This window comes from Lucilia cuprina, chromosome 4 (genome assembly GCF_022045245.1).
Source record: "Lucilia cuprina isolate Lc7/37 chromosome 4, ASM2204524v1, whole genome shotgun sequence".
Lineage (NCBI taxonomy): Eukaryota > Metazoa > Arthropoda > Insecta > Diptera > Calliphoridae > Lucilia > Lucilia cuprina.
Window position 1 is genome coordinate 13,927,199 of NC_060952.1, and position 14,848 is coordinate 13,942,046.

The 14,848-nt window shown below is 27.4% G+C and overlaps 1 protein-coding gene across 3 annotated transcripts in view; it reads left to right on the forward strand.

Annotated features, from left to right (window-relative positions):
* The window catches only part of LOC111681600 (phosphofurin acidic cluster sorting protein 2), a 91,757-nt gene that overhangs the window by 54,229 nt on the left and 22,680 nt on the right, over positions 1–14,848 (forward strand). For 2 of the 3 annotated variants that reach the window (XM_023443456.2, XM_023443458.2), the window contains exon 4: positions 1,214–1,521. In XM_023443456.2, coding sequence (XP_023299224.2) covers positions 1,214–1,521 — 308 coding nt within the window. The remainder of the gene's footprint in view (positions 1–1,213; positions 1,522–14,848) is intronic. The other variant, XM_023443457.2, reaches the window with a different exon arrangement.

A 14,848-nucleotide genomic window follows, 5' to 3' on the forward strand; every position in this document is an offset into this window, starting at 1 on the left:
TTAATGTAAAATGCTCCAAATGTAATTATGCTGCACGTCAGTTCGTTCGTCATTTGTTTATACAATCAATGTTTTTTATCAATTGGAAAATAGTCAGCTTATTTAAAACACGTTCCATCTTTATTTTTTTTTACATTTACAAAGCTAATTAGTAATTTGATTATGTTTCAGCCAACGAAACAAAAACTAATTACTAACTTTAATATAAATGGTTTAATTCTTTGGGTTTGTGAACTGTTGAACAGAAAGTGTTGAATTGTGAATGCAAAGTATGTAGTAGATAGATCAATACGTTGCGTTGAAGATTTGGGTTACTCGAAAATATTTTGATAATTGGCAAAAGAAAAGTTTAACATCAAACCGTTTTTATGGAAGGAGAAATGAGTGAAAAAGGGTTAATTTAATTATTTTCCTTTTTTAGGTTTCTAACACTTTTGTTTAGCATTTAAGATTAAAATAAACATAAATACATATGTCGAAGAAATGGAAGTTTAAATTACATACATACATAAAAAAAGTTGTGATGAATTTTCTAGAGTTTTATTTATTTATACTATATAGTTAATATTTCAATTCTAGTTTAGTTTAAGTTCAGTTCTAGTTCAGTTCTAGTTTAGTTCTTGTTCAGTTCTAGTTCAGTTCTAGTTCAGTTCTAGTTCAGTTCTAGTTCAATTCTAGTTCAGTTCTAGTTCAGTTCTAGTTCAGTTCTAGTTCAGTTCTAGTTCAGTTCTAGTTCAGTTCTAGTTCAGTTCTAGTTCAGTTCTAGTTCAGTTCTAGTTCAGTTCTAGTTCAGTTATAGCTCAGTTCTACTTCTAGTTCAGTGCTAGGTGAGCTTTCGTTTAGTTTTAGTTTAGTTTTATCTTCGGTACATTTGTTCTAATGAATTATAGTTAATTTTTCCATATATTCGTTCAGTTTTTCTGCAATTTTTACATCAGTCAATTGCTTCTCAATTAACATGACATCAATCATTTCAAATGACATGTCCTGACATTTTTTTCGAATATTAATTCAAATTATAGGTACTATCGTCTTTATTTTATATAAATTTATTTCTTTTTTGGAAATTTCTCCAATAAAATTAAATCAACGAACATTCGACTACCTAATATCTGTGGTATATTTTCTCAATATGTGCCAACAACTATAAAAACACAAATTTAAAATTAAAAAAAATAAATAAAAAATATTAAAAATATAACTAAACTTATAGTACACGTTATGGTTACAATTTGCCTTTCTTCTCCTTTCATCAACATCATTATCCCCACAGACTGGTCATCTTGTTGCAAAGACGCAAAAAATATAAATCACGCACCATATTGGGTTATAAAACATTAGCTGAAGGCTTTATACGCATGGATGCGGTATTACAGAAATCAATGGATATGACAGTAGAATTGACAGCATCCGGTAAAAATGGTCGTCCTGGTACAACTGTTGCTTGTCTACGTGCCGAACGTGTCTCATCCATACCAGTTGATCATGACAATAAAAATAACAATAGTGTGCTACTGGCAGGTATGTACAATTATATATTTTTTATTTAAATATTTGATGTGATGAGATTTTTTATTTTTTATTTAATTTAAATTGATTATTAAATAGACGCAATGGAAACATTTTTTAAATTGTTTTAAGATTGTAGTTCATATATTTTTTAATTTAACTTTAGGTTTCTGTAAGTCATGTAAATAAATATGGCAGGAAAGTTTTACTTTATTTTTGTATATTAAATCATATAACAAAAATTTAATGGAAAATGTCATAAGCAGACATATAAAGACTTTCCATAATATTTTTAAATTAATTAGTTGTTTAGCTTGTACTTGAACAAAAGATATATTTAAATATTTCCACGCAATGTCAAATTAAGGAAATATAAATTCATCACACAAGTGTGTAATTGATATGCAGACAACCCTGAATGTTTTACATAATAGTTGCACTTATTTTTAGTAAAATTCATTAGTTTTTAAAACACAAATTTTACTATAAAACTTTTCTGTGTTAATCAATAAGATTATATTTACCTTCCAAAACCACCTTTCATAGAAATTCTTTGCCATTGTAACCAAAATCGTTATAAATTCTTGAAAGTTTTCCACATTCGTAAACAAACATTAAAACTAAAAATAACTGTCAACTAACTATTAACGCTAAAATTTTCCAATATTCTCTTGCGACAATGCAGTCACCTAAACCAACATAATTCAAAAGAGTAAATTCCATTAAAAGAATTTTTTGTTTAAAAGTTAAAAAAGAATTCTTTCACAAAATATAATAGAAAAATAAACTAATAAAAAATAAATTCATTGGATTTGTGGTTACTAAAAGTTAGAAACAAGAAACCTCAAAAAACACTACAACTACAAACTTATCTTGACTTAACTATATTCAAGACTATTCTAGTTATTATATATGTATAGTAGTATGAAATGTTAAAGAAAATTTAAAATTTTGCACTTACATCTAGCCACTATGAACAACAACTGCGACAACGATATTTTATATCTTGACTTTTATCTAGAAAGAAAACTGAAAACAAATAATTCATGAAATATATAATTTTCAAACAACTGTTTTTTACTTAGATATCGAGGGTATTATTCATTTGTGCTTATGTTTGTGACACCAATAAATATTTATTGGTTCTACCAATAAATCGGTTCAGAATCACTTTCTAAGTCGATTAAGTATGTTTGTCCATATAAACCTTGTGTGCACTCTACAGGTCGCATTCCTTAAGATAATTTTATGAAATTTAGAATATATTTTTCTCTTAAATATGACCTTGATCTATTTAAAATGGTTGAAATCGGTCTATTATTTTACCTAGGCCAGTTCTAGTTCAGTTCTAGTTCAGTTCTAGTTCAGTTCTAGTTCAGTTCTAGTTCAGTTCTAGTTCAGTTCTAGTTCAGTTCTAGTTCAGTTCTAGTTCAGTTCTAGTTCAGTTCTAGTTCAGTTCTAGTTCAGTTCTAGTTCAGTTCTAGTTCAGTTCTAGTTCAGTTCTAGTTCAGTTCTAGTTCAGTTCTAGTTCAGTTCTAGTTCAGTTCTAGTTCAGTTCTAGTTCAGTTCTAGTTCAGTTCTAGTTCAGTTCTAGTTCAGTTCTAGATGTTAAAAGAAAAAAATTAAATTACTTTCTTAATAGAAACTGTTTTCTTATTATATAAAAGACCATTGAACTGTTTCACTACGGATGCCTAATAAAATGAAAATTAGAATTCATCACTTAAATTTATTGAACTTGGAAACAATTTTTCATGTGAAAGAAAAAAATCATTTAACTTTTGGAATTCGGCCAATATGATCAATCTTAAACGCCAATTAAATGTCCCCCAGCTGATTTCTAATGGGCGTGACAAACTAAAAGTATTTGAAACAAATACGAAATTAACCCAATTTTCACAGAATTTATTATAAAAAATAAATGCTTTCAAAGAATTTAAGAGGGAATGTCATCTCTAAATAAGTTTTTTTTTAAGAAAGACCTGCTGAAGGGAATTTAAATTAAATGGAATTTATATAATCTATTTTAATTAGTCTAAGGTGAAATCACGTGTAGATAATCGCTTGTAGGTGTGAATTGATTAAGAAAATTTAGTTTGAAACAATAAATAATAAACCAAAATAAACTCAATGTTGTTAATATTTTATTTTTCTATTTTAATGTCCGATTAATTAATTTTTGATTTAACTTTTAAAAACTGATTTGTTTTATATTTTTTCCGTATTATTTCGAAATAAACCACTTAATATATATTTTTTGTGTTTTAAAAATAATGAAAAAAGTATGTATTTAAGGTTGTGTTGCGATGGTTTGATGATACTTTGACGTCAAACGCACAACAAAGTAGCCATCAATAACTAATAGAAACAAAATTAAAAACAGAAAAAAGAAAAATAAACAAAAATAATAAAAGAAAAAAAGAACAATATTGAAAATTTAAGAAATAATAGATTTTTAATATGTTTGTCGATGGTACAATGTTTTCCCATTATAAACAACTAAATAGTCAACCATACAAAAAGCATTTTTCATTCCTAAAATAAACGGAAAAAGTGTATCTAAAACGATTTATATACGACCGCAAACCAAAAAACAAAAAAAAAATTAAATCAAAATGCTTTTCAATATGAGGCAGTAAATGAAACAGATGTTTTTTCACATTAATTTTCATTCATTGTAATTTTTAAATTCCTGAGAATAATAAGCTTCTGCAATAGGAAAACTATGAAAAAGTTGAAAAGATATTCTGGATTCTTTTAGTGAAAATGATGAAGTAGTATTCTATTTGTTAATGTTTGTGATAATACACGCACATTTTTCTTCCTCTACACTTGCAGTTGAAAGTTATCTTAAGCATTTTTCACACTTTCTATCCTATTTTTCTTCTGCATTTCAATGTTATTTTTGTTATTTATTTTTTAAATACCAGAGAAAAATCATTTTGTATGTTTTTTTAATGTGAACTTTTTAAAAATATATTTTTTATTTGTATTTTTAGTTTTTTTACTTATATATGCATAAGTAGTGAGATTTTTAAAGTAATATTGCTTATATCACTATTATATTCGGATATGTTCAGTTTAGTAGTCTTATGTAATGCATGTTCAATCATGTTTATTATTTTGAAAATAACATTGTCCATAGCCTGCATTACATGGGACCTTCCAAAGAAAAACATTTATCACTACTTCAAAAGAGTGGGTTTTTGAATTCGCGATCAAATGCCAATTAATAATCAGATTAGTTAATCTAAAAACAAATTGATGTTAATCCCCTATGATGTTTTTGAGTACAAGATTAAACTACGTAGTGTTGCCACACAAAACAAGAGAAAACATCTCTGTTTGTTATCAAAACAATGCATGTTTTATAAAAAAGAAGACAATTGATAAAACCTTAAATTTAAAACAAAAAAATATATATTGTGAAGTCTCCATAATTTATACTAATCTATAAATCAAACATGTTATTGTTTATTTTTAAAAATTGTATTAATTTTTTTGCATCAGCTGTTTACACATTTGCATTTCGTGCTCAAGTTTAAACCACCTTCATTGGAAGCTTAAACTAGTAAACAAAATTATCTAATTGAGTACTCAAAAACAACTTTGGAGGATTAATTTTTATTTAATCCCTAATCCTGCACCTAAGGATTGACCCTAAATAAATTTGTTTACCTTCCGTGTCAATGCTATATATATTTTTGTATTCTTACATTTTTATTTTTCGGCTATTGTATTAAATTAGTTATATTATTGTTATAAAGAACATAAACATCTAAATTGTAATTCTTTCTCTCTTCTTTGGAAGTTCTTCTTTTGCTTGGCATCTATCCACATAATTTAATAAATGAATTATTATTCCTTAATAGTTGTTAAAACTGATAAATAAACTAAAAATAAAATTCTTATAACTTTATGAATACCTGTTTTCTTTAGGAGCATGTTTTTATTTCTATTATATTTAATTAAAAATACATATTACAAAATTTAATAGCTCATATTTATTCATTTTTCCCAATGGCACCATTAGTATTAGCCAACATAATATTTTTCGTGTTAGAAATAATTTCTCACAGCAAATGTTGCGGAGTAAAAAAAAAAAAACAAATAATTAAGTGTAAAATTTAGCGCTTTTTTTAAGTGTCTTAATTTTAAATTTCATTCATGTTTTTCGATTTTTCTTTTTGTAGTTTTTTGTGAAGTATATTTTTTCTGAATATGTGATAATTATCATCAAAACTGAAGAGTATGTTTATACCATACACCACTTCAGCGAAGAAGGTATATTGGGTTTTTGCTGAGGTTTGTAACGCACAAAAATATTCGTTCTATACCCACCTTAAAGTATACCAATCTTTTTAGAATCATTTTTTGAGTCGATAAATCCGTGTCCTTCCTTCCATCCGTCCGTCTGTCCATGTAAAAATTGTGCGAATGGTACAGGCCGCAATTTTTATTTTGGCATAATAACGAAGTGTATGGAAAATGTTTTAAATCGGTCCATTATAGTACTAAAATTTACAGCAGTACTAGCCCCCACATAAATTGCTTATAAGAAACAAGGTAATATTCATAAGGTCGTACACGCCCGACTATACTTTCTTACATGTTTTTAATAGTGTTTCATATTGGCCCATTAATTAAGCCGCATCGTATGTGAGTGTTTGAGTTTTTATTTTTTTATTACACGTTGACAAGTAGCAAAAAAATACGTTAAGATAATTTTCGTAATTATGATGTGAAGTTTTATTTCGGTTTTATAGGTAGGTTGGTCGTCTGTCTAGCTATTTGTCTGCCTGTCTATTTCGTTGCCTGTTTGGCTGCCTTCATAGGCATGTTGTTAATAAAATAGGAAGTATTTAGATATATTATGAAATACCATGACTCATTTAAATGAAAAGGTTTTTTGATATTAAAAAATATTGTTTTGTTTTAGGAAATGTAAAATTACACAATACAAAAAGCAATAATTATCAATTTAATAAAAAAAAAAAATACAATGATGACCGCAAAGGTTTTATAATTCACATTTTCAAAAATTTTCATAAATAAATTAAATATCCATAAATAAGGACAAATTTTAAAATTTTATGTAAATTGGAAAATTTTTAATAAAACAATTTACAATTTTTTATATTAAAAGAAAATAGAATATTATTTTTTATATTTTTTTGCACCACAGATCAGCAACACTTCTCATGAAACTCAATACAAAAAGCTTCTCCTAAACTTCGACATCTAACTGTCTATTTATATTTTCAAATATTTCCTATACCAATGAAAACTGATATCAATCACTTTTAAATACAATATATAAAAAACCTATTAATGACACCTTGACAACGCCTTTAAGAGACAACAACCTGACCAAAGTCATCAAAAAGTATTTCAAGGCATTCAAAAACAAAAACTCAACAAAACAAACAAACCACTTAATATTTTTTTTTTGCAACATAAAAATAAAAACCAATACATAGTTTGACAAAAAAAAATATCTTAAATAAAATAGAATCAATACAAGACAAGAAAGTACATGTCACTCTCACTTATGCTCTATTAATATGACAGAGAATATTAGTTATCGAGTACGTCATAGTCACAGTGTCATAATATGCTTCTTCGCCGACGATGATGAGGATGGAAAAACAATGCCTGTTATGTATTTTCTTGACACAATTTACGCATTTTGTCATTAAACACTTGACAAAGGAAGAATATGATGACAATGACTATAAAATAAAACAAGAACCATAATGATGAGTGCTTTTAACTATATATCTTAGGTACGTGTGTGTGTTGATTCTTAGGTGTGTAAGTTATTGAATGAGAGCATGTATTTTGTTGTTTTGTTTTATAGTTTTGTTACAAACAACAAAGTAGGTTTCTCCTCTTGAAGTATTGAATGGATTTAAGTTTCAAATAACCTTTAAAGAAAGAATCACTAAAGTAACATAAAAATATAATAATTTTCAAAAAAATATATTTATTATTAGTAAATGCCGCACACATTGAAAATATGCTGCGGTTCTTATATATGCCTAACCCTATTGTAATCCCATTGTCGGTGAAATCATACATTTAGATTTTGACTTGTACTAATGTGTCCCTGTTTTCATGAATAATACATGTGTAAAATACCTAAAAACCTTTGTACATTTTAAGAAATGTTCTGCAAAATGAAATTCCTTCGTGATATGTACGAAATACTTTAGTAAAATGAAACAAAATTTTATTTAATTTAGAAAACAAAATCGTGAAGCTTACGAAGTATTCATAAATATTATGAACTGTTTTTGTACGTTGATATAACAAAAAGGTAGATCTGATTTCATTTAATATGTAAGATTCAAATTCAAACAAAATCGGACTTATAAAATTATAAAAATTAATATATTTTTGAAATTTTCGTAAATATAACGAAAAAATTAGTTTTGATTTTTTCTTAAAGTAAGTCGTGTGAAATGGTGTATATGTAAACAACCTTCATCTTAATAATTATATTTGGCTTTAAAGAGTTTAGAGACTTTTCGTAATATTTATGAATTTTTCGTTAATATTACAAAGACGCAAAACTCTTTTCATTGATTAAATTTAATTATATTTAAGAACAATTTCCTTTAAAGTATGAACTTTGTTCATATTTAATTTTTTAAACTAAATTGAGATTTTTTTCGTAATATTTTTGAAATAATTGTTAATATATATTACGAAAAAGTTAGTTTAATTTTTTTTTCGTAAAGTTTGAATTGATGTCACATTTATATCTGAAGACTTTTATATTTAACTCTATCAGAATTTCATATGAAAATGGAATTTTATTTATTACTTTGTTTTTATTTTTATAATAAATTTTTATTAAAATATTTTTTATCTCGCACAAGGGCAAATTATTTAATATATTTTATATGTATTTTATACTTTCGTTCAATGTACTCCTTGGTTGCATTGAATGTCAAGAAATTGTGTTTTTTTTATTAAAAATACGTTCTACAAAAATCAACAAATATAGCAACAACAAGGTTGTGTCTACTGTCAAGCTTTTAAATTTTTTTTATTAAATGATAAGAAAATGTCCTTAATGCAAAACTTTAAAACTGGGAATAAGTCCTGCATAATATTTTGAATAAAAAATTTTCCAAAATTTTTATTTTTACTAGGTATTACAAAACCTTCTCCAGATTTATTACATTCCCACTCTAAACTTATAAATAATCTTAATATATAAGGAGTGAGATCGAAAAATTCTTAACATACATATATGTTTATAAAAAAGAAACCACTAAACTTACAGCTTTATTTTTTTTATTTGATTCAAAATATTATTACAATTTACAAAAAAAAAAAAATATTTTTATAGTTTTAATCACTAGGGATGAAATTTTGAACCCTTTTCGGAAACATTTCCATTAACGTTTTTATAGTGCTTTCTGTCACTTTGCTCGAACATGTAGTCCATCTCCGTTTAAAAATTACCACACATTTGGACACCTTTTTTGTACTCTTCAATTCTCTTTTAACAAGAGCCCAATATCTCTCCACTGGCCTTAGCTCGGGGAGGTTTGGAGGATTTGCTTCTCTTGGTACAAATACCACATTATTGTTCTTGTACCACTCAAGGGCTTGTTTACCATAGTGACAGGATGCCAAGTCAGGCCAAAAATAAGTGGACACATTATGAAGTCTTATGAATGGAAGCAGCCTTTTTTGTAAACATTCCTCGATGTAAATTTCGGTATTTATAGAGCCCGTTGTAACAAATGATTGGCTTCTTTTGCCGCAACTGCATATTGCTTGCCATACCAAGAACTTTCTGGGAAATTTTGTCTGCTTTTGGGTTCTAAACTTTTCTTCAACATTCCCTCGAGCATCAGCAACATAAAACTTTTGACCTGGAAGTTGCGAAAAATCTGCCATAACATACGTTTCGTCATCCATTATGCAGCAAGAATATTTTTTTATAAAACTTGACTTCAATTTCCGTGCTCTGTTTTTGGCCTCTAAATTTTTAGCAGCGTTCCTGTCAGGAACTTTTTGAGCCTTGTATGTTTTTAAACCTGCATTAGCTTTAACTTTTCGTACCAAATAGTCCGAGCACTGAGCTAACCGAGCTGCTTTCCTACCGGATGTGTTGGGAGCTCTTTTGAAAGTGCGTTCTATTTTTTTGGCTTTAGAAACATCATGTGGACCATTCCTTCTACCTGAACCAGGTTTTCTATCAACTGACAAGTTCTCCCGGTACTGTTTAATAACATTGGAAACAGTTTGACGGCAGACCTTTGTATGCTTGGCCAACTTTTTGTAAGACCAAGTTGGGTTTAGTTGAAAATATTTAATAATTTCACAACGCACTTTTTTCTGGTCATTCATTTTAATCAGATTAACAAAAAAATTAATATAATTGACATTACATATAATAACTGACATGTTTTTCAAAGGTAACTTGATCAAAAAAAAAAAATCAAATAATACTTTGGTTGAAAAATGTAATGAAAAACGTGTGTTAAGAATTTTTCGATCTCACTCCTTATTTTAATCTCATTAATTTTTACGATCCATATATCAAATAAATATTGTTTTTATATGACAAGCGCCCCCAATATTATTTTATTTCTTTCAAATGACTCACACTTTCATTTTGGCCTGGTTTTAACGGAACAATTCATATATTCTACTTCCGAAATATGTATTCTACCGGAACAAAGTGTGTGTTGTTGCATTATTTTTTTTTCTTAACAAACAGTAATAAGGGATTATTGGCCAAAAATACCACCAACCAATACTATTAGTCATCAGACATTTATCTCGTAATTGTATAGTTTCATTTGTTTATTTATAAATAAATTGTACATCCGAATTTCCAAGAAAATTTACGAAACGAACGGCAAAAAATAAATACGAATATTTAAAACATATTAAAGAAAAATTAAAATTTTCTTGAATTTTCCCATGACTTACTCAATAGAAATTTTCTTAAATGTACAACAAACATATTATCTAAATATAATCTATTTTATATGGAGAATCTGTATAAATAAATAAACAAACTTGCAAACATATAAAACACGTGTATGTATATACATATGTACATATTTATATGCATACATACTATGAATGTACATTTTCGTACTTTTTGTTTATGCGTATTACGTATTCATGTGTCGATGTTTGTATGTGTTACAGACTAATGGAAAATATTTCGTACAGAGTATATAAAAGTATTTTCCAAACGGTACCAAAAGTTTTCAGTTATGATTCATCAGTTATGTGGTAGATCGTTTAAAGAAAAAAATATCAGAGCTCGAACCAAGAACCTCCTTTTGGTTAAATGGACCTATAAGACAATTGGTCTATGGCATATCAAAATTCAGCTTAATGGATGATAAAGACCATTTATCACCATATAATTTATGAAATTACTACTGAGCATTTACAAAATTTGAAGAATTTTCTCTAGAAAAATTTGGCATAAAGAAAAAGGTCAATAACAATATTTTTCTTTATCTCAAATTTTTTAAAATATACTTGATGTAGAAGGATTCACCAAATGCTAAATTGCAAAACCGAGTAATCGATTTTAATCGATTAAGTTTTTTGCTATAGAAAAAATATATTGATCAGTATTAGAACGTCAATAATAGTGAACAATAAGACATAATAATATTTTCGATAATATAATTTGAAGCCCGAAAAAAATTGAAACTAAACCCCGAAACTGCCCGTGGGGCACATGCGCCAAATATATGTAATGCTTGTGATGTAGAACAAAATTTGGTTAAAATATAGAAAAAATCAGTAATAATTTGTTTTATTTTTTTTTTAAGTTTTGTGAAATAAACAATAAATATCTGGTTTATTATACTTTGTTTAATGAATTAAAGTATAAAACAGCAAAATAAGTTTTTATTTTTGTAATTTTTTCTTTTATTTTACTAATGACAAATCCGCCCCATCCCTTTGGCGCATTTACCCCATAGATGGGGCGGTATCGCCGTTTTTGGTCAGTGCGGAAAAGTTAAAAAAAATATATTTTTATGAGGATGACTTAAGAAAGATTGAAAGGAATAAAACCAACATATCTAAGTATCCGAACCAAGAAAAAAATTAAGAATATGTATTGTGGTTTTAATTTGAGGCCGCCTCAAAAAAAAAGTGGCTATTGTCCCCCGTCAACCCTATGTCAAATAGGACTAGATTATATCAAAAAATCAACATTATCACTAAGGGAAAACTCATTTATTCCATTTTTTGTAATAATGGGACCTTTTCCAATCCTTGTCCCCATACAAATATCTCTTCTTAAAATGACTTGAACTCCGTAATTCACTTACATATGTATTAAAATTTGTATTACAGTTTAATTTGATACAAACAACTTTTGTGTAAACATAATTTTCCCCATCAAATTATAATTGATCTTTCTGAAAATCGGTAATAAAAAATATCAATAACTTAGTGCAGTGTTAATGGATTTTTAAAATTGTGTAAGAACAATTACAGGTAGCACTGTTAACAAAGAACACAAGCGGCTTATAACACAATTAATTTTTGTTCTTTTTTTGCCATCCTCTTCCCTGCTCCACTTTGGTACTCTGAGTGAGATTTTCTTTATTATTTTTTTCCCTTCTTCCTATTGATGATTGTTGATTTTGCAAAACTACTGTAGTATATTTATAAAATGAAATTCAGTCTGTGCATTGATGTTGTTGCAACATACAAGATACATATATATGTGAGCATTAAGGTGATTATCAAAATTAGGTCCTATCACCAAAAATTTTTTTCGGTAAACAAATAAAACAAGGACACTTGTTTATAATAAAAATTACCCATTTAGTATTAAAATTTTAAATTTTTGTTTAGTGTAAATATCACAATAAGCACTCTTTTATGTGGAAAAGTTAGGGCCAATATGAAATTTTTAAAAATTTTATAAAAGTTAACCCTAATGTATGATGCCCCATGGCATTCTTTAGGAAGAGAACTGAGGAAATATTTATGTTCGAGGAAAAACATAAAAATTCTATAAATTTGTAAACAGTAGCTGAGAATAAAAATAATAATATGATGACGTTGGTTGTGGTGGTGATAGTGCCTGAAGGCACTACAATTGCTGAAGCTGCGTTAACTGGTGCAAGAACTAAAGTAATAACAAAATAAACATTTAAAATTGCAGAACTTTAAAATAATTATTTTTTATTATGATGTTTTTGATGTTTTTTTTCATTTTGAAAGGGGCTTTAGTTCCCTTCCAGCAATTGCAAATTTTGATCTCAGTACTATGTGTTGAAAAAAATTTTATGGCCCTTATAATGCATTAAAAGTCTTTGTATAGACCAGCAATTGTCCAACAAAAAATTTAATTATTACACCCTTCGCCTTCGTGAGAAGGGTATATATAAGTTTGTCATTCCGTTTGTAATTTCTATAATATAATTTTCCGACCCTATAAAGTATATATATATTCTGGATCCTTATAGATAGCGGAGTCGATTAAACAATGTCCGACTGACTGTCTGTTGAAATCAGTTTTTAGAGGTCCCCAGATATCGGCGGGATCCAAATCTTCAATAATTCAGTCAGACATGCTTTCGAGAAGATCGCTATTTAAAATCAGCAAAATCGGTCTAAAAATAACGGAGATATGAAAATTTCATCAAAAAGCCACATTTTTTTCATGCTTTGTTAAAAAAGCAACAACAACACTTGAATTGTGGAGATGTATTTGGTTTTATTCAGCTGTGTATTTTTTTATGACGGTGGTATTACAGTACAACGGTTAATATTTCTTCCTGTTACAATTTATATTTGTTTGTGTGTATGTTATGTGTGACATGTGTGCAGAGATACAAAATAAATAAAAACTGTTTTTTAAAACATACTTGAAGGGTATATAAGATTCGGCACAGCCGAATATAGAAATATTACTTGTTTTTCTCTAAAAACGGACTGGTTGAGAAATCTATCTCTATTTATAATGTACATAATTAAACTATGTACCTGTTTTTACGAGATAAATCAGTATATATATATAAATGTTATAGATTCACATTAAATCCAGATGTGGATTCAGTGCTTCCTAATCTTCTAGATTATTTGGTTTTCTATCTGAGTTAAAAAGTTCATTCTTTTAACAACTGCCCTGAATATTTTCGATTATAAGCGTTTTTTTCAGATGTTAAAGCATATATAAAAATTTTTGCATACAAAAGTATATGCATGCTACTGTTAGGTTAACCCAGACTGTCGACAGCTGGCTGCTGCTTGGACTGATAGTTTGTAGATTCGAACGAGTTGTAGATTTTCATGAAAGTACTATTGCCAAAGAAGACAAATAATATTTTCATGATGCGTCATCCGCATAACTTTAAGCTAAATTAACAGCAAACAATAAACATTATAAATGTTTATGATGTTGTAAAAAAATATTCCACAATATATATTTTGTAAACATGATGATAGTTGCTATACATGCTGCTCATGATGATGTTGCCTTATCTATTGTAACTTCCGGTTATTTGGCAGTTTTAAAATTGAACTATCTATTCTTTGATTTTTCTAATCAATGAAATTGGTTTAGTACATCTTGTAGATGTTTGATTATTTTTCGAAGAATATATGTATGTATGTACTTTGTTGTGTGGGGGTTAAAATTTCGCTTATAATATAAAATGTTAAGGGTTGTAAGTTGAACAAAAAAAAAATTAATTGCAAAATTTTATTTATTTCACTCTAAATGTTTAAGATTTTGAAAACTTCCAAGGGTCCTTTGGGCCGATCATCTCATAGCTTAGTAATATAAATTATGGATCGATACATAGATTTGAAAACTGTATTCGGGTAGGTCATAGGGCCTTGATGTAATCATGTACTAATTTTGTGTATTTTCAATAAAAAGAAAAAATAATAACACCAGAATATCTACTCTCTAGCTTTTCTCGTGTGCCTTTTGTGGTCATTAAATTCTTAATAGTCTTGTTTTTTGGCTGAAATATTCGATACTTTCCTGACAATTTGTTATTGTTTTTTTAAATATTGTAAATATTATTTTAAACAGTTTAATATATGTATCAATTTTAAAACAGTTAAAATGTAATTTAAATAATAAAGTAAAAACTTACTTTATTATTTAAAGTAAATTGTCATTAAAGACTGCAAATTTAAAAATTTACTTTGTAAATTACAAAGAAAATGCATTGAATGAATGGCAATATCAGGAAGTAATTTTACTGCATTATTACTTTTTCTTTTGTCATTATGAAACACTGTGATTCACAGAATACTTTTAAATATATATTGAAATATATATTTGTTTTTAAACAAAAGCAAAAATTCAAAA